This window comes from Chaetodon trifascialis, chromosome 11 (assembly GCF_039877785.1).
Source record: "Chaetodon trifascialis isolate fChaTrf1 chromosome 11, fChaTrf1.hap1, whole genome shotgun sequence".
Taxonomy (NCBI): domain Eukaryota; kingdom Metazoa; phylum Chordata; class Actinopteri; order Chaetodontiformes; family Chaetodontidae; genus Chaetodon; species Chaetodon trifascialis.
In genome coordinates, this window is record NC_092066.1 from 7,135,302 (window position 1) to 7,159,617 (window position 24,316).

Genomic DNA, 24,316 nt, shown 5'->3' on the forward strand with positions numbered 1-24,316 from the left:
GTCAGTCAGTGAGTTGAGTCAGTTCTGAATTCCTTTGGTTTCATCATGCAAGAAAGCTTTCTTGTCATGATGATATCCATTTCCGTAAGATGGAAAACTGTGTTTCTCCAGAACATTCTTTTTCTCATGATCCCGAGAGAATGGCTTCGTCTCAAAGGCATTAACTGGGAGCTTTTGGGATGAACTGACGGACATCTCTGTTTGAACTGCTTTATGGACGACCGGTTTGTGTGGAGGTTTCTGGGCAATGGCAGGCAGGGCGAGCTGCTCCCTCTGGGTCTTCTTGTCTTCCCACAACTTCAGCAGACGACGCTGATTATTTGTCATATCCTTCAGGTTTTGCTGCAATGACTGCACTTGATCCTCTAGAAGTGTTTTGGAGGTGACTGTATTTGCCAGCTCTGATGTCAAATCATCAATGGTCAGACTCAGTTTCCCAGCCTTCTCCACCAGGGAACTGCACTCACGCTCCTTTTCATGCAAGTCATTGATTATGTCCTTTGTGGTCTTTCCACTGAACTTCGGGCTGCACTCAAGTCCAATCTCAGAGCGAAGAGCCTTCACTTGTTTCCTCAGCTCCTTGTTGTCCATTGTCAAGCTCTTCAGCTTCTGTTTCAGAGCCTCAGTTGAACGCATCCTTGACTCATACTGCCTGAGTTTCTCTCTGAGGGCGCTTTCCCTGTGCATGGCATCATCTCTTTCCTTTCTACATTTCTCCAGGAGTTTCAATGTCTCAAATTTGGACACTTTTTCTCCTTTCCCATTTGAGGTGGCCATCCTATGGTTAGGTTTCCAAATCGCTTTACAATAAAATAAGCATTAAAAAGGCATTTTGTTGTTGTTATTACTCACAAGCTGTTTAAATGGTCCACGCGTGTTGTGTTGGTAAATCCTCTTCACAAGCACGAGCAGCCACATGAATGCCTGAGACTGAGGCGGGTGACATTCTTCTAACAGGGTTATCTGTTTGACAGGCAGCTCCTGTGTAACTCAAAGCTGGGGCTAGAATGACCATTAATTAGGGCGCCACCATCCCTTTGACACAGTTTCAAGTGACACAATTTTCTATTTTGTTAATTAATCTAAAATCTTTGCCCTTGTTCATCAATGGAAATATTAAACAGTGACTTAACAGAGGCCCCCTGTGTGTGAGGTGCTGAACACGGGCTGTGTGCCTGGAGAAAAAGGCTTTACATACATAAGCAACATTTTCCACTGCAGGTGATCCGCGCATCCAAACAGTGACACAGTAGATTCTATCAGTTTGCTCGACCACACGACAGTTTAGATGGATGAGTTGGAAAAACGGCAACAGCAGCCAAATGCCCACTTTCAAAGTTAGATGCTCTCTTTGAAATGTTGAAGTTATACCTATTAGTTACGATCCCTTAAATATTTAAAATGTCCAACTGTTGAAATGTACTGGCAGCCGTTAATGGTGTCAGGAGCTGGTCGAAAAGAGTCACGTTGCTGACACGTGTGGAGGCTGAGGTGATTTAAGGTTGTCCTACCTAAAAGCTTTACACTCAGTAGAAGAGAAAGATGAACTGACACTGACGTTACCAGCATGTATATAACACAGTCAGTCAAGGAAACAGCTCTCACACGACAAACACTGAATCCAGATGCTTATTATTCTGAAACTAAACGAACAAAAACTGCGGCGACCACATTTAGCGTGCAAATATTTTACTTTTAAAATAGATTTTTAGTTGGTGTTTTTTTTACAAAGACAAAACAACTTGGATGTTATTGAAAGGAACTGTTACAGAAGCGGGCTTACTTGCTTTCTTGCCAAGAGTTAGATTAGAAGATCAATACCACTGCAGCTTCAATGCTGCATCTAACCACAGGGTAGCTCATCTTAGCCTAAACCGGACAGAGAACAGGGTGAAACGGTAATAAAATACTCCTACCAGCACCTCTGAAGTTCGCAAATTAACATATTGTATCTTGTGTGTTCAATCTGCGTGATCTTGGCTGCTTAACTGGCAAAAAAGATTGAACAAGCAAGATGTGACATGTTAACTATTGAGTTTAAAAGGTGCTGACAGGTGGATTTTGTTGCCTTTGAGCAGAGCCAGGCCAGCTGTTTCCTGTCGTTATGTTAAGCTAACCTAACCAGCTGCTGTCTTGTGCTTGAATATTGGTTCCAGGTTGACTGAAAATTGATCACTGTTACAACAATGCTGATTTCTTGGTGCATCCCACAAAGACCATATTTTATTATTTTTTCCTATGAAAAACTCATTGGAAACAGACGCTATACATTTCATACATTGTATCAAATGCAGTTCATCACAATAAAAACAAATTAATTAATTTTAAAAAAAGTAGTTAAACAGGCTGCAAATCCCTTGGACATTTAGGCTGGGTCTTTGGTATTAGTTTAGGGCACTTAACGGTTATATCAATTAGAGGAAAATACAATGACTCTGTTTGTACACAATAAGCCCTGCCCTTTAATATCTTGCCGACACCTATAACTGTTATGCTGTTCATACAGAAAATCCTTCACGCAAAGTATCAAAGCCGGTTTCCATTAACAGAGTAGAAAAAAATGCATATATAAAACACCTTGTTTCCACCAACATTACTGCATAAACTGGTTATCTAAATATTTTACAGACAGAGGAACTATAAAGCAGAAAACTATCACACTAAAAGAGATCTTGTATGCTGAGTAACATCAGACCCCATTTATCTTTAAGGAAGTTTAGAACCCATGCCTTTAGAAATGACATACTTGGTACCAGTGTTCGTTTTCAGAGGTCACTCAGTTGAAACAAGCGTACACACTGAGTTCTAAGGTCTAAGGCCAGCATGTCCGAGCGCAGGTGAAATCCAGACGACCCATGACTTCATCACCACAGCAACCCGATTCTCTCTAATAAGGAAACAGGAGAACCTGCAATTTAAAAAAGAATAACACTTGCTTTGGGAAGGAGAAATCATGTAAAGGAAGTCCGGTGTCAGATGTTCTGCTCTAGTAGGTCAAAAAACACACATGCTCAAGTCAAAGCCACTAAAATAGGCCAGCAAAGTAAAACTGCTACTGAAGTGGGAGGCCGTCATTCTTAAATGAATGTAAATCTAAAAATGGCCATGAGAAAGCCCAAAGTGGGGTATACATCTTACATGTGTCAGGCTTTTGGTGGATTTGTACAAAGGGATCATGACATCAAAAGCTTCTGTGTGCGTTTACCTCCAGACAATGAAAGGCTTTCATGTCGAAGACGGTGTCTTGATGCCCTTTGTTGCAGCTACATTTTCAACTGGTATTACTGGTTCTGGTTTGGAAAAGAAATAGGCCTGAAAAAAAAAAAAAACAAGTAAGGAAACAAGTGTAAAACAACCAGACAAAGAGGCGAGCACAGTATGAAGAGAAAGTACTAATCAATCATGAACTAAAGCCAGTGTGTGTGTGAGTAAGTGTGGAGCAAATGCTCAGCATTACAGGAGAGAACACAGCATTCCTGCAACCCATTCATCTTGGTCAGCCTTCAGACGAGGGCTTAGTTTGTAGACTAATTACATGAATGTGACCAGACACACGATACCTCTGCGGACCTGACCGTATTCACATTAAGAAGTGCACTAACAGCCCGTTCTCACACCAGTTAGCGAATGCGGTCAAAGTTTCCAGTGAAGAATCCACCCAGGGGGAGTAAACTTGACACTATCTGGTGCAGTCATTTCCCAGAAACACACAGAAATGTCCACGTACTGTCTGTGGCTGACACTGACAAGTTGGGTTGAGGCTCGGCCATGCTACTGAGATCATTGAGGACACATGGGAGTGAGTCAATCATTGTTGTTATCTACACTGAGATGGACAGGCAGCTTGAATCAACTGGATTAGTGAAGATGTAGTTTGCCAAAGCAGGACAATGAATGCTCTATTGTATTTCGCCAAACGGATTCATTTTCCATGTCTCTCAAATTTGTAATTAATCCGAACAGTGAAGTTACGTAAAAGCAGCGTCATAACTACAGCCAGCATAATTACCTTACAACCAACAGCAAGCAGAACGTTGAGCAACACAATGGCTGCCATGATTGTTATGATAACTTTGGGGTGGTCGTCCCGTACTGCAGGCCAGAAGGTCAACACCAGAACTGAGCCAGAGAGGCAGAGAGCAACGACGATGGAGCACCACCTCAGCCATTCATATGGGAGAATCCACAGGACCTAACAATGAAAACAGCTGTGTGTTAGTAAAGAACAGGCGCCTCATTTCAGGAGAGCAACAAAAGACACAATCAATGCCTGAAAGGTATTCATGATACGGGGGGAATAGTGTATCTTATGCAGGTCAGTGCTGTTGTTGTTGTTGACAAAAAAGGCTGGTGGTAATCTATATTTTACTTTTCTGTCAACAAATCTTATGAAAAGACAGAAAATCCAACAATGAATTGATCTTCTAAGAAGCAGAAGCAGTATACCAACACTTCTCATTCATCTGTCTTATAAAGGTCCACTGAAACCCTGAAAATATATCACTGAGACACACTGTTGCACTGGGGAACACCTTCCTTCACGACCACGAACAGAGCCTCTGAAGTTCATTTTCAGTTGATCCCACATACATCATTCAGCTCTCATAAATATTCATTAGTGCATAAATAAATGAAAATATTCCACAAAAAATGCACTACTTACCTCTGTTTGAATGATGTTTGCTAAAAGCTACAGTACCAAACTAGTTAAGGAATCTTCTGAGCCTTTGTAAAAAATTAACTATAATTTTGTAAATAGTTTTCAAAAATGTACATCTTCATTGGGAAACAAATGGTTTGGGGCTGACGGCCACAAACATGTATGTGCATGTATGTGTATTTATATATGTGTGTGTGTGTGTGTGTGTGTGTGTGTACACAGTATAAATATAGGCTGCATACACACTGTATATATGTAACACCAGCGCAAAAACAGTGAACATTATTATGGTTGCACCTGTTATTCTGAGATAAAAATTTCAGGTCTTACCACTGCTGGAATGTAAATCGCAAGAGAATAGCCATACACACAGACGATCTCCATGAAGGAGTACGACACCAAGTTCATGATCTTGTTGTTTCTCCACAGCAGGAAACCCCAGAGGGCGAGAGGCACCAGCCAGGCATAGCTGAAGATCGCTGTTGCAGCTATGGTCACTGGAAAACGCAGCAAATTCAGAAAGAAAAGAGTTTTTCAGAGAAATGTACAGTTTTCTCTGACATTTAACCTGGACAAGTGAGACATGAATAGCAAACAATAACAGCACTGACCTTTTCGAAACTCTGGCGTATACTTATAGTGTGGTTTGCCTAAGTGCACCAGAAAGTTGGAGAGGTTTCCACTGATGGCAATGGCAAACACAAGAGTGGTGCAAATCCAGAATGGTCCTGAAAGCACAAAAAGCATTAGAAGTATTACAGTTTTTACAATTTCAAATATTACCAACTTTAAGCTACAGTACAGAACAGGAATACAGTTTTCTCAGACTTGACAAACCAAAAAATGTCTGACAAGGACATGAACGTTAAACTGTTCTTAGAGCTAACCGTAAAGATCAGGATTTCTTCGAAGGTAGACGTGAATAAAGTTCTTTCTAGGCCACGGCACCATTGATCCAATGATCCTTTCCTTCACCTGAAAGGAGTGTTAATAACAATGTAAAGCTGCATTTGCTTTGCACAGTGGTTAAATCGTTCGAAGGAGTTGTGAAGTTATTACATGATGGGTCTCGATGTCGAAAAACCTTTGGTAGTACTCAAAGGTCCAGAAAGGGACACTTTTCTTTTGCCCAGAGAGAAGCTACAACATAAAAAAAAAAAAAAAAAACAATGGAGAAGAACAAAATTAATGAAGGGATTATTGACACAACAGCATTTAATAGTTGGTGAGAAATGGCACATTGTCAGCCGGTGTGAGTCTTATCCAGACCTCTGTCTTGTCATCACCAGCAAGTGGGTCGTTTTCGTCATCATCGGGAGGGAAACCAGCAGCTTTCCTCTGATTCTCAGGTTTGTTATGTTCATCTTCAATGCTAATGGTGACTGCATCTCTGTTAGCTTCCAACAGATTGCCAGCTTCTTCAAATTCTATGTTCATGGGACAGATTAAAGGAAGATATTATTATAATGTCAATACAGCATCAAGGAGATATGCTTATGGTTTACTGAAGCCATAGAGACTGAGAGACAGAACAGTAAAAGGAAGCATCAATGAAGCAACTCCTTTAATTACACAAATGATAGTGGAGGACGTTCACCTTGAAACTGAAATGGATCATTTGTCGACGCCATTTACACGGATTCACTCTCAGCGACGAGGCTGGACTCTCAGCAACTTATCGGCAAATTAAAGTTGCCCGAAGGCACAACTTGATCCTAAAAAGCTGTGAAGGAAAGACACGTATTTTTTAGCTTGCAAACCTAATTATTCCTTCTCCATGTGTTAGTTTAAAACGATGCAAACTAATAACTTCCAGCAAAAAAGAAACATTGTAAGTTAGCTTAAGTTAGCTACCAAGTCCTCACTTGACAGCTCATCGACAACTTATATAAAATGCCTAACGTAACAGTGGGACTGTCAAAATAAAGTAGCAGCAGTCTCATTAGTATTGAAAAACGCATACTTTTCTTTTAAACTATGCATGCTTACCAAGTTATCTTCCAAAACTGATAAAAATCATTTCTCTTCTCTCAGCTATGTTTACGTTGCGTGGAGCCGGAAATACTAGCATGTAAACAATACCTCTTCCTGTTACTAAACGCTTTCAAAGTAAGCGTTTGAATTTCTTTTATTAATTCGACATTAAGTTTGACCCTGTCGTGATGAAGTACGTATCGTGTTTTTAGAAGTTTATCCAGATTAAATACTTGCTTATTATTTTGCAGTTTAGGATGTTGAAACGAGTTTTTATCAAATACCGGACTCTTATTTTGAAGTTAGCAAGCAAAGACCATAACTGTGATAACTGAAGGCTAGAACCAGGAACTTCAAGCTAAATATTTGTTTAAAACGCGCAAGTGCTAAATAACCTGGCGGAATGAGATGAGAAACGATAACAGGTGATGAAGGAGTCTTGTTAGAGACTTTGGGAATTTTTCAGTCTTGGTTTTAGCTCAATCAACGACCACAAATAAGCTAACTGATATACTGCAATGCTTCGCGTGATTAGCCGGCTAGCTTCCTCATCGTCCCCGAGTTAGGAGTTGTGTCCTCACAGGTGAAAGAAAAGTGTGACCCGAGTATGGACAATAGCGCCATTTATGTCCGTGAAAGAGGCAACCTTCGTCGTGTTGGTGGCATTGTCTTAGCCCAGCCAAAGCCGGTGTCCTCATGCAGAAGGACAAACCCTTTAGTCCTGAGAAAAGAGCACTTCATATTCACCTACAATGCAGAGGGAAGTCTGAGATACACCACAAAATCTCTCTTCGACATCACCCTGCTGTTCGTAGCTGACAACATACACCATGTGGACTCTCTGGTGGGCTTCCCCGAGCAAATAGGTGACAGACTTTTTGCAGCAGCAGAGGAGAATCGTGCATTTTTAAACGCAGACGTTTCTCCAAAAGCCCTGCGGCTGTTCAGTGACGCTTATGGGGAGATGGTGCTTGGGTCCCTCTGTCTGAGAAATAGGTAAGTTCTACCTGGCAACACAACTCCAGCCTCCCAGTTTTCTTGACTGTAACACCTATTGTCCCTTTCATTCTGCAGATTTCCACTCTTGCACGAGAGGATGGATGAAATAAAAACATTTCACAGTTTGAAGTCTCTGGATCTGTTTGGCTGCAGACTGGGTGATGATCATGAGATATTCCTGCATCTAACATCCAGCTCACTGGCGAGGTAACACCCTGATTTCTCATCACGTGGAGGATTTAAGAAAAGATGTTACTAACACTTTCGCCTTGCCTCTTCAGCAGCCTGATTCAGCTTTTCATTGGTGGTAACTGTCTGTCAGATGCCGGCCTGCAAAGACTGACTGCACCTATCCGGATTATGAGGAAGGGACTGGATCGTCTTCAGTTCCTTGATGTTTCCTGTTAGTAATCAAAATATTATCTACTTCCAGATTGTAGCAGCAGCACAAAAACCACCATCTCCAAATTTAAAGAATTTAGAAGCTGGCATCCATCATTAAAATGCTGTTTCTCATACAGATAACCCGATTTCAGAGAGGGCTCTCAGATACCTCACATGCCTCCCCAAACTTGAAAAACTTGATGCATCTGGGACCGGTTTGAAGGTACGACAGTAATTGCTGTGTGTAACACTTGGCTGTAGCTTGTTCTGATGCTGACAACTAAATGTAAATTACACCTCCAGCTTGGCACAAGACTGAAGACAATCATGCAGGACCTGTTGGGGCTCATTCATTCTGAGAAACCACTGGAGACCTTTGATCACTCCAGATGTAAAACAGAGGGTTGGGCAGAGCAGGTAAATATTTTCAGATGCAGATAAAAAAGTAAACATATGTAGGCTAAATGTTGCAGATGTGGTGCTATTTGACATCTCATGATCATTTTCACTGTCAGGTTGTAAACCAGTGGGAAACAAATGGCTCACAAATGCCAAAACAGAAGAAAATTGAGGAATCCAGAACATCAGCACTTCGCTTTTGTGAGTTGATTTTATATTTCAGTTCCATTTTAAGCAGCTGTTTTTAAAAGTCTGGCTTGACACAGTCGCACATTATCTATAATGGTCTTGAAAGTGTTTCTGTTCCCTAGTTGGCAGGCAGAAGTTTGTCAGAGAGGTCCTGAACGCAGCAACGTTGGTATGTGAGAGCGAGGAAGAGGCCGAGAGAGAGAGGCTGCACTTCTACAGACCTGCAGCTCACAGTCACATATCAGAGAAACAGACTCCTTCCACAACAAATCATCACGCAAAGCCTTCATGGCACAGTGTCAGAAAAAGGCAGCGCCAGTCAGAAAGGTGTGAGAGTTCACATCAGAGCCCTCCAGCAAAACGTTTGTCCTCCTCAGCTCTTACTGCAGAGGACATGGACTTGTTGAACAGCTACTGAGGTATGCATCCACGTAGCATTCCACAGAGCGGAGAGGAGAGCAGCACGAGTATGTAACATCCACGCTCAAATGAACAATACTTTCCACTTGCGAACTGTAAACTCTTATTCTTGGACATAGATAGTGTTGTTCATGTATTTTTATAAATAAATGAATAAGTATTTTGCTCGTGTCCGCTTCCTTAATGGTCCTTTCGCTGTTTGAAACTGATTTTTCATGCTCATCAGAACAAATGTGGCACTGTTGTAGACCAGTTACATCAATACTAACTGGGCGATGTGGACAACTGCCCTGAGGCCCCAAAGCTGCATGCTAACAGTGAGTGAACTGGTCTCATGCCAGTTTAATTGAAAATGTGTCTGGGGATATGCAGCACTGATGCATGGTGTCAGCAGACATGATAGGGACCTTAAGGTAGTTTCCTTATTACCTAATCTCAAGGCCCTGTTTTGAAGAGGGTCCCTGCGCAAGCTTTTCTGTTCCCGTGTGCCACATTTCTAAAACGCTGACTTTAGTGAGCAAAATAATGTAATCCTTTCATTTATCCCACAGCAGAGCAATTTGCAGCGTTACGGCAGCAAAGGGAGCAGTGTAATATTAAGAAGCACCAGTAAGGAAGAAAAAGATGTGATACATAACTAAACAACATAAATAAAACACATTACTGCACATAGGGAATATTAAATTGGCCAGTTTAGTGTGCAGTATCTTCCCGTCACACTCTGCAGGTGAAGCAGCTTGTCACTGTAGGAGCTGCCCAGCGCTGTCAGAGTGTCCTGCATGGGGGTGGGTGGAGGGGGCATCCCAGCAGAGAGCCGGCCTTCTTAACCAGTCTGTGAAATCTCTTCCTGTCAGCAGTCGAGGTGCAGCAGACCTCTCCGTAGAAGATGACTGGTGACGCCACAGAATCAGAAAAGCTCTGCTCTGCCCGCTGTGCTCCAAAAGGCCGGAGTCCCTTCAGCAGATCCACCACCAGCTCTTTGGTCTTTCCTGCTCTGATTTGTTGGTGGTTCTGTCGGCACAAGTCCACAGATCCCTTTACCAGTTCTCAGTATTCACTGTCTTCCTCACCTGTGATGAGGCTGATGATGGCCGAGGTGTCAGAGAACTTATGCAGCTGACTGTCAGCTGATGCAGACAACCATGTCAGACTCACAGTCCAGTATCCTTACATGCTGTGGTTGGTTGGTGAGGTAGTCCACCCGTGGGCTGTATGGTGAAAACAAAAAACATGATTCTCACTGTGCTCCAAGCCCTTTTCCAGTGAGAGAGGGGTCTATGCTGGAGGTAGATGACAGCATCATCCATCCCAGTGTGAGGCTGACTGGTGAACTGTAGCGGCTCCACTGATGGACTCACCAGTGTGCTGCACCGATTCAGCACCGCCCTCTTATAACCTCGTCACACACGATGGACAGGTCACAAAAAAGTCAGAATATTGATGCAGCAGAACTAGAGGTACCTTCTCTTCCACACATTCTTCTTTGTCAAAACCTGGTTACCCACAATGTAAGCTGTTTCTTGTTGTAGCTTATGTAGCCTCAGCCCAGAAGCACCAAGCAGAGTTGAGTGGGCTACAGACATCTGGTAGGCTTTCTTCTTACAAACTCAAAACCTCCCAAATTTGTTTTTATTTTCAAACTTGTAGTCGTAAGCACGTCGAAAAAATGCAAATGACATCACTTGAGGCAATTTATCAGTCTTTGCACAGCTCCGGCTGAAGCCACAAAAGGCTTTATACAACTTTTTCTCATATGCAATTGTACTCCCCAAGACACGTAAACAGACTTTGATGTATAAAATCACCACAGTTCCCCTTTAAAGCAAACGACCAAACAGCAAACCTGGAGCCTATGTATCATCCCAACACAGAAAAGCTGTACACAGAGCAAAAAAACTGAGATAAGAAGGGGTTAATGGGGGCCAAGCAGCTCATTTTTTGCCCTTCAGCCCTGTAGCAGACTAAGAGCCAGTTCTGAGGATATCGACACCCAAACAATAAGAAGCTAGGAAAATTGCTGGGTTAGATGGCTGAGATGTGAAAAAAGGAGCACATTATGCTAATATAATATACCATAAGGTAGCTGTGAAATTTTACATTCCAAGATTAGGCCCTTCAGTTCCAACAGCAGAGGTAAACAAGCTGTGTGACGGTGCATTGCTGCATTTATGACTCCTCAGCTCTCCACCCCATCTGAGATTAGAGTGATAAAACAGCCACTCTGTCATCACACAGGAAACTGGTGCTGTTCTCTGCAATCTTGCCTAAACAACTTACTGCTGAGTGGAGGGGGGGGGGGGGGGGGGGGGGGGCTAAATGACTGTCTCATTTTTTTAACTCTAAATTGGCACCAGAGCTTTACATTTCCAACAAAAAGAAGCACGAAATCCACTGCATCACAATGCTGGAGCTGCAAAGACCTTCGTCACCAATCATCCTCTAAACGTGTAAGTGATTGCATTTGTAAGCTTGAAGGCTAGTGTTTATTATGGCCCTGGATTCTCTAAACCTTGTTTTTCTACAGTTAAATTCTTGTGTTGAAAACTCTGATTAATGAAAAAGTCACACCCGTGTAAAGAACTTCACTCCATTGTATTTAATTCTGACCCATCATTACGAGAACAGACAACAGCGAAGCAGGAAAGACCTATTGTTTGTACCATCACTATTAATTAAAATCATAGAATTTTATTGTAAAACTCAATATCTGGAAACCACTGCAGTAGAAACATAAGAGCAGACAGGGAAAGTCTGCCATGTTAGCACGATCTATTTTTCCAAAAGTTTAGGGTGAAACCTGCATCTCTTCAAGTCACAAACATTTCAACATTATTCAATAAAATAAGCAAACCAACAGACAGCTAATGCACACATCAAAAGTTTTAAGAAAAATCCCCAAACCTATTTTACTTTGCTCACTACACTATAATGCCTCTTCCATACAAATATACAGAAAATAACCTTTCCATCACTCCAGTTTTGAAAGCTTCAAAAGGGAGACGAGACATTATATCAGTAATACAAAGTGTTCTGCAAGTAGTAGTTACTCCTGCTCGGACCACAGGATGCACAGGCCTTGTGCCAGAGGATAAAAATCAACTAAAGATTTAAAAGGAGGAGATCCCTTCTGCGCTACAGCTTTGGCTTCTAAACGTCAGACTGGCCCAGGTTCACTTTGGAAGGGAGTGGCCCGGCCTCTTCCTCCGGCCCTTTGGAGGTGATGATCAGCAGGGAGGATGCTGGGTACGGGGTCAGTTTGTGCTCCTTCATGTACTCCTTGTCACCATAGATGCTCAATTTCTGTAAAACAAACAAAAAAAAAGGTAAACAACTGATATATTCTTTTGGCTTTTCACATTTTTCACATAAGAAGAAGAAGAAGAAAAAGAAGAAGAAGAAATGTACTTTATCACACAGTTAGTTGCACACTACATGCACACACCATGCTTTCGTGAAATTATTTTCTCTGCCTTTAACCCATCCTTGGTCCATCCTTCCTCCGCAGCAGACCAGCGTCACCATTGGTCAGGAGGTGATCTTCTTGCATGTTTTTAGTGGGGATTATTTAAGGAGGATACCCCGCGTGAACACGGGGAGAACACAGAAAGGCCCTTTTTCCTCGAGCAGGCATTGAGGGCATGGTGGAGGACACGCCACCAGCGCCCACAGCGGGATTCAAACCGGGACCTTCTAGCTGTGAGGCGACAGTATTACCACTTGTGCCACCCCAAATAAACAGAACTCAAAGGTGATGATAATCAAAACCTTGAACATAACTACAATCATCCACATTATTCTAAAGAGGTTAGGTCTGAAAAGGTGTAAAACGCAGCATGTTCTGCATTTCCAACAGTATGTTTCCCGCTGTAGGCGTTTAGCTGATGCCTTCAGCTTAAGCAGCGAGGGGTGCTTAAAATAAAATATTTTGGGAATGCACTTATCCACTTTCTTGCTTAGAGGCGGATGAGAAAATTAAGGCTACTTTGACATCTGCACACTAAATATGAAGCTACATCCAGTATCCAGCTAGCCCGGCTCTGTCCAAAGGGAACACAAATACACACTTTAGGCTATGCTAACCAGTTGCATCCTCCAGCTACATATTTGCCCTTCAGATACATGAGAGGTATAAATATTTTCATGTAACCCTCAGTCAGAAATGTCCAGGTGTTAAGTATTCTTATGATTTCCTTGAGTCACGTACTTTCCAAGCAATTACCCATAAACGAACCTGAAGCACCTTGAAATTACTCGTAACAAACATTTACATGCCTTGAATGAGCTTGTTTGTTAACTAAAGTGCCAGAAATGTCTTAAAAAAGGACATCACTGAACTCACCTCAGCAGGTACATACTGGTCCACAGCAGTTGCCACAGTTGCACAACAGATCCAGATCAGGACCAGCACAGACAGGATCAGAGTTGTGGTTAGGATCCACCCAGGCAGCCACGGGTTCCTGAGGGAAAAACAAGCACAAATATAAAGCTTGTGTGAGGATTTGATGCATGGTGTGGTCAATGACATGCTCTGTTAAGGAGGTTAAACAAATGAATTTCCTTTACAATGTAGATAAATGCATGCTAACCAACCTTGAAAGGCAGCTGAAGAGGTTGTATTCGTCATCGTAGCTGCGGTCCCCGCTCATGTCCCTGTCCCTCTCCTGGATTAAAGTGCGTTGGTATTCTTTGAAAAGTGGGCTGCTCAAGGCGGGGACTTGAAATAAGAAACGGAAGTTACTTGACATGCAGATACATCTAATCCGTTTATTTCCCTTGTTGTGCTGAAAGTCTTGTGGGTTATGTTTCAAATAAGGCCTCGATATTTTTAAGAATGCTGAATTTGATGGACAAAGCTGGCATTCTGTACAAATTCATGACAAGGCCAAAACCAAAATGTGTTACGTAGAGTCCAACACTATGAATGTCTTCCAGCAGAGACTGACTGAAAATGTGCACCACTGTCCCCATATTTAAACAATATGTGTCTCTATGACGGCCGGCTTCTCACTTCTCCTTCCAGCGAGGCCGTTTGGAAATGACAAGAAACACCTCTGATGCCGGTGAACTACTTCTTTTCTAGTATAATCCAGCCCTTAGCCCCAAGGCTGTTTGCTCCCTCTGAAGATGTAAACCAGTTAAACTGGTGCTAATACATACTTTGATTTATAAATTGTCACTAATACACAAACAGGAGTAAATAGTTAATTTGTTATGGCCTACTTTCAGCTGTGGATTAGTTATGTGAGATGTGTAATATGTGAGATTGACGGAAAACAACATATAGTGGCCACATTCAGACGTCACTTAGCACAACTATCTGGCTATTAATGTATTATTTGGGACAACAATGCAGGTCTATGGTGCAGAGGGATACAACAACTCAGGTTTAAAAAAATAAAAAGAATATCATCAGCATAAGTGGCCGTTAAGAAAACAGAGTGGAGGCTTACAGCTCTTCTGTGGCTCCTCTTTAACTTCTTTTTCCACTTCAAACTGGGAGAAAAACTGGACTTGTGGTTCAGTCTGTGAGACAGAAGGCAGGAGTGGATTTTTAACAGTGTTCTCCATTTCATCGACACAGCAACAGGATGAACTGTGTCGTTTGTGTGCAGAATCTCATCATACCTGGAAAATAACAATTTTGCCATCATCAGCCTGGAGGTAGAACGTCCAAGTGGAAGTGATGAAGCTGTGGGCCTGATTCATCACATCCTCCCAAAGCCCTCTGACCAGCGTCAGGGGGTACAGCAGGTGTATCCTGGGCATCATGGCCTCCAACTGAAAGAAAGACAAGCTGAGCGTGCTGTTCTTTACTGAGGCGTGTCTATATTCATACAGACCATCGAGGGATTGTCACATACTTGTACCTGCTCATGCCGCTGCTCCGCAAATGGCAGCTGATTCTGACAGCCCAGGTTGCACGCATACTGTTCATTAGACTGGGTGTAGGCTTCACGGCAGGCTGCGGAAGTTGGGAAGTGATGCGAGATGACATATAGCAAAATAGGATGACAGACACTGGACAAAGGGGCCTTCAGAGCGAGTGAAATCTAACAGAAGTGGGTGTGTAAACAGATGCATGAACAATGTGTTTACAGCTTCAATGAAGGTGATTACACGGTAACTAGTTATTATTTTCACTGTTGAATAATCTCTTGGTTATTCAATCAGTTACTCAATTAGTTGTTTGGTCTATAAAATGTCAGAAAATGGTGATCACTGTTTCCTAAAGCACAGGATGACGTCCTCAAGTGTTGTTTTGTCCACAACTCAAAGATATTCAGTTTATTGTCATAGATGAGTGAAGAAACCAGAAATTGTCACATTAAAGAAGCTGGAATCAGAGGATTGCGTCTATTTTTATTACAAAATTACAATTAATCGATTATCTAAATAGCTGCCAGTTAATTCAATAGTTGACAGCTAATCGATTTGTCATTGCAGCTCTGGATCTCATAGATAAGAAAGGATAATCACAGAGGCCTGGACACCGTACAGAGGAGAGGTAAACAGATGAGAGGCTCCGCGCAGGACTTACTTGATTCACACTCGCTTTTGGTCTGATTCAGGTCGTCGCTGTCTCGGACAAACTGACATATGGAGAACAGACGGCAGCCTCTCTGACAGGCATACAGTTCCTCCTCCTACAAAACAAACCGGAGGACCAGTTGAACGCCTCGACAAACAACGGCGCCCGTGAAAAATGACGCACTTTCAACTTTTACACAAGTCATTGGCAAACAACATGTAACAGAACAGAGAGGGACACGAAGTAACATTATAACGTCTAAGGCCTCGTTTCGCTCCGCTAACTTCCCAGACGTTAGCTAACGCTAGCCATCGTTAATAGTTGCCCCATCGAAAGGAGTACTCACCCGTGGATACGTGTGCAAACTGTATGTCATTTCACACGACTTGTGACAGGATGCTGTGTTTCCCAAAACGCTATCAAACACATCTGACGATGCTGATGTGCTCGAAAGCAGGACGAACAGCCCCAAAATACAGACAAAGTAGGATTGCATCCCCATTTCACCTGCGAAAACCTAAACAAATAACACGCTCTTCTTCCTTCTAAATCGGTTTGTTGTCTCGCGGGAACTCCGCCTCACGCGAGGCTGGCCTTGAACATTCTGCTATGTTTAAATGTTCCTTGTAAAATCTGGCTTCTTCACACAGGCTGTGTTATCCTAAACGTACTGTATGTTCAAATTCTCTATATAATCAAGCAATAAACATTGTGAAAATGGCTTTAAATACATACATACATGCATACATACATACATACATACATACATACATACATACATACATACATACATACATACATACATACATACATACATACATACATACATACATACATACATACATAAAATTGGCAAAGCTGAACATTTCTTGTTATCATGACTTTGAATTGGCTAGACCCCAAAGGAAACATCCTGTGTATCCTGTGCCACTCTTAAATGTTATGCATACAGCCTTGTTTGTGTTACGTGATATTAATAGTTTATTTTATTTTGTGTCTTAATTCTGTTTTATTTTTCTGTTCTGTTCTTCTTTTTTCCTGGTTTTGTATATAACTGGACAGGTATCTGGTGTGTTTACTGTTTAGTTACATAATCAAATGAAGCTGCAGAGAGGTATTTTGCATGAGCAAAATATTATTTTACCCAGCTGAGTGGACAATATTTTGCATACCAAAAGAAAAAGTAGCTTCACAAACATAAACAATACTAGTTACACATTAATCCAGACAGGTCATTAAATACATTATTTGTACAACATATGCTGACTCCTTTTTCCTGCAGAAGACTACATGAAAGTCTACAGACATGTTCTTAGGTACTTAAGAAAACAGGAGTTATTCAGCTAAAGTCAAGAACAATTGCTGGGTCTGCAAACAAGCCAAAACGTGTGTAGCAGATGGGTGTAACAGTGATATCATGGAAAAAGTGTCACTAGTTAAAATTGCACTATGAAATAAAGATAGACTTGAAAGAAAATGATGGAGACACAACAACATGATGTTAAACTTAAACAAATATTACACAGTGAGAATAATAATTATATCAATCACAATAATGGGGTGTTTTGAAGTTTCTTATTTATTCATTTTATTGTATTAATTCAGAAGACTGATAAGTTATTGAATTTTGTGCTATGCGTACCTTCATGGCTTCCAATTTTCTACTTTACCCCCATGTTGGGTAGGGTCCACGGTACGGGTTATTTCCGACAGCACCTAAATGCAACATAAGTAGCTATACTTTACCATAGCCACTCAGCTCTAGCTAGCTTTCCGAAACAAATTTGTCTCATTTAAAGTTATAAAGGCAGCTTTTCGTTAGTGTAGTATAGACAAAAGACTTGAACAAAGCCAGCAACGTGTTTAATGTAATGAATTTCAAAAGGACATGAGCGCTCTACAGCGAGGTAACCAGGTAGCATAGCTAGCTGCTAATAACAGTTAGCATTGTTCTCTCTGGAACCTCCTTCTGACCTGAACAGCAATTTAACCACTAGTTAGTCAAAAATAACCAGTCTACGAGGTAGCCTGCAACTTTGTACTTGAAGATGGACAAGTTTGTAGTGCGGCTCCCCAGAGGGCAAACACCTAAAAAAGCGAAGAGTAACGAAAAGATTTACAAACAAGTTACAATTGAATCTTTACGGGTGAGCTGTCAGTTTTAAATGTGAATGATGGGGTAAAGTCAGTGTTACTGTGTGACAGGTTTCCTTCGTCACTCACTGCCCTTGTGTTTCTTACAGAGGGTGGTTGTGATCGAGGATATCATGCGCTACAAGTCCATCTTGGAGCTTCCAGAGCAGAGCAAGGACAACCTGCTGAGTGCCCTGACAGACCTGAGCAAGAAGATCCCGTCCAAGGAGGTGCTCAGGTCCACAAAAATAGGTAGACTGAGGATTTCCACCCCACTGTGTAGACTACTGACACAATGCTGTCTTGATGCTGAAAGCATTAACAATGATTGTTACCATCTTTCTGCTCAGGATGTAGCTCAGTCTGTAGAAAAACCAAGTCAATGTAAACTACTAAAAATGTACACTTAATAGGTTTGATACTGCGTGGTTCCAAGGCCTGACTTGTATATTATACCTCAAAGGAGCAAACAGCTATCAAAGCTGTGTTTACCTCACACACTGGGCCCTTTCTAAGCTTCGCACTCCACTAATTAGTTCACCACATTATGAAATCCTCTCTCCTCTAAGGTCATACTGTCAACAAAATGCGAAAGCATCTGGACCCCGAGGTGAGTTCAATGGCAGCAAAGGTTTACACCGACTGGAGGACATTCATCGAGGAGAATTCCGATAAGCCGTCTATTGAAGTGCGTTCCGACAAACAATCTGAAGGACTCAGGAGCAACGCTAAAAGACTAATGTCTGAAGCCCTGGGGGTCAAGGTGAGATGGAGCATTACTGAAGTCAAGTGTAACAGCAAAAGCCTTTGTGTTTGACTCAGTATGTTTATTCCACCACTAATTTCCATTTTAATTCACATTAACATTACATTGGTTGTGATATTTTTTGAAGGTTAATTGGTGGAGAAACTACAGAATGTGGTCAACTGTCATATTTTCATTTTTGTTTATATGGCATCAGAGATAAAATCACATCAAACTCACATGAACTGTAAGTTCTTGCAGTTTAGTGTTTCCTTCCTTGCCAGAAAGCACGCAGCATGTATTAAATGTTTGACATTTATCAAATCAGTACATCCCACTTGAAATTCAGCATATGACACATGCAGCACTTTTTAAATGTTTATTTGAACTGATATACAATCCCCAACTAAAAATGTTGAGGAAAATGTTGGCTGCAAGTCCACTAACATCTTTTTATGTATCAGTTTGCTTATGTTTGTTCTTGTTGCTTTCTGATGTGACCCACAGGAGGATTCTGGTCTCATTGACAACATCGAGAGGGAAGTGTTTCACCAGAGCTCCCGGTTAGTCAGCAGCTCATACAGGCGGACTGTCAGAGCGCTGGTGTTTGCCTTCAAACACAACCCTGAGATCAAAACTCAAGTGAAGGACAGCACAATGCCAGTCACCCAGCTGGTTTCCAAGTACAAGAAATAACTGGTAATCAGTTAGGTTGACCCTGCATATTGAAGACTTCTGGTTGTAATACTTGAAATTTGTCAAAATTTTCTCATGCACATTTTATTTTTCAACTTTTTTTTATTACTTTATTGATTTTCTGGAAAGGAGATATAAAATACTTTTACACATTGTGGCACATCAGCAGCCTTACACTGTTTTATGAACACATGTAAATCACTGTTAGAATATGGAATTTATTGTTGGTGGTGATGATTATGCCATTTCTTCATGTTTTTGTTAATAGTGGCTCTGTTTTTATACTGTGGTTGAACACTTTTATATAAAATGTGATTGAAAATATGACAACTTCAGCATCGGAGTCCTTTCTTTGTTGGATAAAACCATACGTACATGCTGTAAATACTAAAGCAGCACCAGCCAAACAATAGCTATCACCATGAGAATAACAGCCAGAACACAGATGCTAATGAAGACAATATCGCTCAGGTCGTGAGGCTCTTGTTTTGGATCTCCGGCTTTGCCGTCACTGTCACTGTCACTTTGCTGGGCCTGCTCCTCGAGACGTTGCTCCTCTGCTGAAATGATGGACACCGATGCTATCTTCCGCAGGGCATCACACTGCACCTTATATTCCTGCACATTCTGCTGCTTCCCATCAGAGAAATCAATGTAGAGTTTGTTTACCAGCACAGTGATGTTCTGATATTTCTGTAAGGGAGCAGGAGTTATAGAAGCAGGTCACAAATACGTCTTTAACAGCATAAGTATGGATCATCTTTGTCTAACATGGTGCACCAGTAAGTGATGTGAGACTGCGGCTGGTCACCTGGCTAGCAGTGCCACAGTTAACAAACTGAGCAAGTATCTTGTACGAGGTGGCTGTCAGCTGGGCTGCACAGGTTGGGTTCCCCAGGTAGATGCTCTCGCGGTCCAGCTGAGGTAAATACTGCTGGGGTATCAAAATGGTGAATTCTGATCTTGTGCAGCTAACGTTTACAGGTACCACTTGGATTGTGGGAAGAGAAAAGACACAGTTCACACTTGTTGAAAAGCAGAATATATACTAATGACATAGGAAAGAGTTGTTTTTAAGCATTTAGAGTCAACAATATTGTAAGCGGTAGCGAGCTCATGACTTCACTCTACAGCCCGCACAGAATAAACAGAATTAACATCAATAGAAATCATAAATTTTTCACTCTCAGAATGCATCAAATGAACTTTTACCTCCAACATAAGAAGCAGTGAACCCTCTGCGAGCTTCATTTCTGTCGGTGCTGAGCACCACCAGCATCTTGTGGCCCTTCGAGATGAGAGAGGAAGGTTGCTCCCTGCCGCACCAGCGTCCCAGCAGGGTGTCCGTCTGACTGTCCCCATCATAAACTGCAACTGAGTCATAGTCACACTTGCCTGACAGGCTGTTACGGTCCTCCAAGTCCATCATGGGGAAAAAGAGTTTGATGCGGTATCCAGCTGCTAGAGTGATGCTCCAGTGGCAGTTGATGTTGTTTGGGTAGATGTTTGGAAAATGGGGGCTGCTGAAGTTGCCACTTACAGCTGACAGGACCTGCTGGCATTCACCTGTTTGAGTGCAGTCAGATTCAATGATATCAATTTAGTACATTGTGTTCAGTCCAGTGTCGGCATTGTAGGATGCTGCATCCATGATTTGATAAATCACTCTTAGAAAAGTAAAGGTTTATAGTGATAGCAAGTATGTGGTTAAAATCCCCTTATTAAATAAACACGTCCTCCACACTGTAAAGGAGTAGTTCCACTTTTTGCGAAAAATAAATATTTACTTTCTTGCTCACACTTAGATAAGAAGGTTGATACCACTCTCACATGTATATAATAAGTATGAAGCTACAGCCTGCAGTGTGTGGTGAGCTCTCTGGACCTGGCTTTTAGACTCATGCAAAGCTGCACTCTGCCCCCAACTTGGCCTCTCAGATCAAATCCCAATCCCAACACTGCTTTTACTGCTGCTACTGCACTCCTTCATTTCACATTTATCTACAATACTTTGTTTCAATTTTTCCATTTTTAAAGTACAGAAATATAAAATAATATAATTGTTGTCCTGCATATTGCAGTGCATTTCTGTCCCTGGTTTTGTATCTTGTTTGCACCTCATGTGTAGTCTGAATGTTGGCTTCACTCCCATTGAATTGTGCATCATTCATTCTCTTTGTTTTGCATCATGGACCAGGAGAAACATAATTTCGTTCCTCTATGCACTGTACTGCACTGTATGCAGATGGGTGATGATAAAGTTTTTCTCTCCAGCAGCCAGTTATCTTAGCTTAGCACAGAGGCTGTAAATTGAGGGAAACAGCTAGCCTGGCCACTGTGCAAGGCCAAGAAATAGTGAAATGTCAAATGAAACAAATGAGATATAACCTGGTGGTTAGTGAGCTCCAGAGGTGCTGTCGGTGGGTTTCTTTACCTGTGGATGGAGCCTGGCTAGCTGTTTCCCCTTGTTTCAAGCCTTTATGCTAAGCTAAGCTAACTAGTTGCTTGCTGCCCCTTCATATGCACACATGAGTGGCATCACCTTCTGCAACACAGTTTTAGGATTTCATTTCATCCTCTTGCCGGTCAGTTAGTGCTCGATGAGGTCAAACGACAGTCGGTCTGTGATCAGCTGAATGAAAGTTATTCCGCAGTGTTTAAATTGGATTCAAGTCTGGGCTAGACCACTTAAGGACTTTCTCTTTGTGGACTTTTTTCTCGGGTGTGATAGGTGTGAGAGGGGTGATGAGCTCTGTTTGACACATAGATAGTGCTTTACATTGGAGCAGAAATGTTCAATTTTCATTTCATCTGTTGGCAGGATCTTTTGTGCCATGTTGTCATCTAGGTCTTTCATGTGCCTCCACTTAAATTTTCAGCATGATGTGATTTGCTTTTTTTTCCTTCTCGCCACTAATGTCAGGCTAACCCTGGATTCCATTGTTTCCTATTGTTTAAATCCAACCCAGAATAATTTTATAGCCCTCAGTAGATCTATAGGTCTTCACTGTCGACTTCCAATAGGATTTCTGCAAAAAAGGGTCACTTTGTGTAAGCCCAAAAGTAATAGCATGTGACTGCTGATGACTGAACAAAGTCTCTTTTTCATTTCCAAAACCTGCACTTTCACCAGAAAACACCAAGGGGGTCAAATAATGAGAGCACTTTATATTTCATAGTGGTGTGAAGAATTTATTTTTTCAATACAAGTAATCAAACCAAACTTTCCTACCTGAGTAATAGTAGGCCTTGAACCCACGTCCACCAATGTTGAAGTCGGACTTGAAGACTACCAGAAGCTGGTTGGAGGTGGTGACTATGTGCGGGGGTTTATCTGCCCCACAGTATTTCCCCAGGTGGCGGTGGGTGACTGTCGGGCCATCAAACAGGGCGACAAAGTCAAAGTTACATCCCTCATTGTTTTCCAACTGGAAGTCCAAGAAGACCAAGCTGACCACGCTGGTGTTGGACACATGGATGGCCCAAGAGCAATCAGCATTGTTGCTGTATTCCTGAGGGTAGCCCGGGCTGGAGATTACACCTGACAGGCCAGTTAGGACTCCACCACACATATCTAGAGAAAGATAGAGGGCAGATGGACCTGACAGTTTTCTTTTTGAAAAGGAGAAGCATCACAGACTACAGTTAATGGATGCAACAACCTCCGAAGAGGGTTGTAAAGTGGTTTACTTGGCTTGTTTAATGGGGCCATCTGGAAAACAACAACCAAATATTACACCAATTAAAGATAAACATGCTCACATTATCATTGTGAGCATGATAGCACGCTGATGTGAGCATTTAGCTCAAAATACAGGCTCACAGAGCCACTAGCATGACTGCAGATTCTGTTTCTATATAATGTTTTGGTGAGATATTAAGAACTCCAGTGAGGTTAACATCAAGAAGTTTTAGCTAAAAGCCATGAGTTATGGCATTGTCAGAAATAAATAACTCAAGTTTTGAGCAGTTAGCCAACTGATCCCTGTCATATTGCATCAAATATAACAAGTTACCTTTTCTGTAGCCAACACTGAAGCCCCGGTGGGCAACATGGCGGTCTGAATGGAAGATGATGGACATGACATTCCAAGAAGAGGTGAACTGTGGCGGGGAGATGTCACCACAAAATACCCCAAGGAGGTTGCCCTCATCCTCAGATATGCCATTGTAGATCTTGATGTAGTCATAAGCACAGTTGGCATGGTACTCCAGCTCAAAGTGGTGAAAGGTGAGGAGGACGGAGGAACCCTCTGCCACCACAATTAGCCAGGCACAGTCAATGTTATAGGGATACAGGCCTGGGAAGTTTGGACTGGAGATATTGCCAGATGGAGCAGAGAGGATCCCTCCACATTTGACACCTTATGATTACAAAAGTTTAATATCAGCTCAAAGAGAAAAGATACAGAGTAAAGGTTATTGCTCTTTCGTTGCTTACTTGTGTGACAATGTTCTAGCAACCTGGAACAACCTCTGAAAAGCGTATTACAAGCTGACATTGAACAATTAGGTCCAACTTTCTCTGTATATACAGTACCAGCAAGATAAAGTGCTTCCATCAAATTTAAGCTTTGTTCCATCAAGATAACAAATAGCAACTCACCTTTTTTAGAATCAGCCTTGTCAACAAGCAGTAGTAAATGAACCAGTATAGCCACCCTGAGACTCATGTTGTTATTGTTGATTCGCTTTTTGTCACGCCTCAGCTACAGTACCAGCAGAGACAGACAACGGCAGTGTCAGAGCGTACAGCCTTGAGACATCAACAGAACAGTAGTGCCTGTAGAGGTAATGGGACTTTGAAAAATTCATCCACAGCCTGAATGAGGAACCTGACACCTACCTGGGCCACGCTTTGCCCTCTTTGCTAAATTTTAATGACTGATATCCAATGAGCACGAGTGGCTTGTCAGGACACTGTTTGGAGAGATACCATACATTTTTAATGCTCTCTCTCTCTCTCTCTCTCTCTCTCTCTCTCTCTCTCTCTCTCTCTCTCTCTCTCTCTCTCTCTCTCTCTCACACACACACACACACACACACACACACACACACACACACACACACACACACACACACACACACACACACACACTAAACACCAGCTGCAAGGGGAGTTGATAGAAGAGACAGAAAGAAAGAGAGAAGGATGATCACATTTGTCACTAATATAAATGGCTTCATT

The 24,316-nt window shown here is 42.0% G+C and overlaps 6 protein-coding genes across 9 annotated transcripts; 2 read left to right on the forward strand and 4 right to left on the reverse strand.

Moving 5' to 3' along the window:
- Positions 1 to 18: 18 nt before the first annotated feature.
- Positions 19 to 777, reverse strand: LOC139338758 (GRIP1-associated protein 1). Its single transcript, XM_070974016.1, has one exon. The coding sequence runs from the start codon at positions 775 to 777 to the stop codon at positions 19 to 21; it is 759 nt and encodes a 252-aa protein (XP_070830117.1).
- An 898-nt stretch (positions 778 to 1,675) lies between these two features.
- yipf1 (Yip1 domain family, member 1) lies at positions 1,676 to 6,743 on the reverse strand. 2 transcript variants are annotated; one of them, XM_070974904.1, is made up of 10 exons: positions 6,650 to 6,743; positions 6,258 to 6,383; positions 5,930 to 6,087; positions 5,720 to 5,800; positions 5,548 to 5,635; positions 5,272 to 5,388; positions 4,991 to 5,157; positions 4,010 to 4,192; positions 3,206 to 3,312; positions 1,676 to 2,908 (listed from the first exon to the last, which is right to left on the reverse strand). In XM_070974904.1, exons 2-9 carry the CDS (start codon positions 6,289 to 6,291, stop codon positions 3,226 to 3,228), a joined length of 915 nt encoding a protein of 304 aa, XP_070831005.1. In that variant the 5' UTR covers positions 6,292 to 6,383; positions 6,650 to 6,743; the 3' UTR covers positions 1,676 to 2,908; positions 3,206 to 3,225. The 2 variants fall into 2 exon arrangements, with proteins under 2 accessions (XP_070831005.1, XP_070831007.1); XM_070974906.1 differs by having other exon boundaries at positions 2,191 to 2,887.
- A 195-nt stretch (positions 6,744 to 6,938) lies between these two features.
- lrrc42 (leucine rich repeat containing 42) lies at positions 6,939 to 9,195 on the forward strand. Of its 2 annotated transcripts, none has more exons than XM_070974907.1 (7): positions 6,939 to 7,630; positions 7,709 to 7,840; positions 7,915 to 8,036; positions 8,155 to 8,240; positions 8,321 to 8,434; positions 8,533 to 8,617; positions 8,728 to 9,195. In XM_070974907.1, exons 1-7 carry the CDS (start codon positions 7,242 to 7,244, stop codon positions 9,021 to 9,023), a joined length of 1,224 nt encoding a protein of 407 aa, XP_070831008.1. In that variant the 5' UTR covers positions 6,939 to 7,241; the 3' UTR covers positions 9,024 to 9,195. The 2 variants fall into 2 exon arrangements, with proteins under 2 accessions (XP_070831008.1, XP_070831009.1); XM_070974908.1 differs by having other exon boundaries at positions 6,946 to 7,630; positions 7,918 to 8,036; positions 8,728 to 9,192.
- A 2,403-nt stretch (positions 9,196 to 11,598) lies between these two features.
- On the reverse strand, positions 11,599 to 16,145 carry tmem59 (transmembrane protein 59). 2 transcript variants are annotated; one of them, XM_070974971.1, is made up of 8 exons: positions 15,901 to 16,145; positions 15,564 to 15,669; positions 14,887 to 14,987; positions 14,651 to 14,803; positions 14,476 to 14,548; positions 13,616 to 13,739; positions 13,365 to 13,482; positions 11,599 to 12,325 (listed from the first exon to the last, which is right to left on the reverse strand). In XM_070974971.1, exons 1-8 carry the CDS (start codon positions 16,054 to 16,056, stop codon positions 12,173 to 12,175), a joined length of 984 nt encoding a protein of 327 aa, XP_070831072.1. In that variant the 5' UTR covers positions 16,057 to 16,145; the 3' UTR covers positions 11,599 to 12,172. The 2 variants fall into 2 exon arrangements, with proteins under 2 accessions (XP_070831072.1, XP_070831073.1); XM_070974972.1 differs by having other exon boundaries at positions 14,893 to 14,987; positions 15,901 to 16,121.
- Positions 16,146 to 17,262: 1,117 nt separating this feature from the next.
- tceanc2 (transcription elongation factor A (SII) N-terminal and central domain containing 2) lies at positions 17,263 to 19,841 on the forward strand. Its single transcript, XM_070974610.1, has 4 exons — positions 17,263 to 17,701; positions 17,798 to 17,939; positions 18,257 to 18,450; positions 18,940 to 19,841. Exons 1-4 carry the CDS (start codon positions 17,603 to 17,605, stop codon positions 19,126 to 19,128), a joined length of 624 nt encoding a protein of 207 aa, XP_070830711.1. The 5' UTR covers positions 17,263 to 17,602; the 3' UTR covers positions 19,129 to 19,841.
- On the reverse strand, positions 19,516 to 23,801 carry cdcp2 (CUB domain containing protein 2). The gene is made up of 6 exons (XM_070974609.1): positions 23,735 to 23,801; positions 23,145 to 23,492; positions 22,361 to 22,702; positions 20,341 to 20,694; positions 19,940 to 20,118; positions 19,516 to 19,821 (listed from the first exon to the last, which is right to left on the reverse strand). Exons 1-6 carry the CDS (start codon positions 23,799 to 23,801, stop codon positions 19,516 to 19,518), a joined length of 1,596 nt encoding a protein of 531 aa, XP_070830710.1.
- Positions 23,802 to 24,316: the final 515 nt, after the last annotated feature.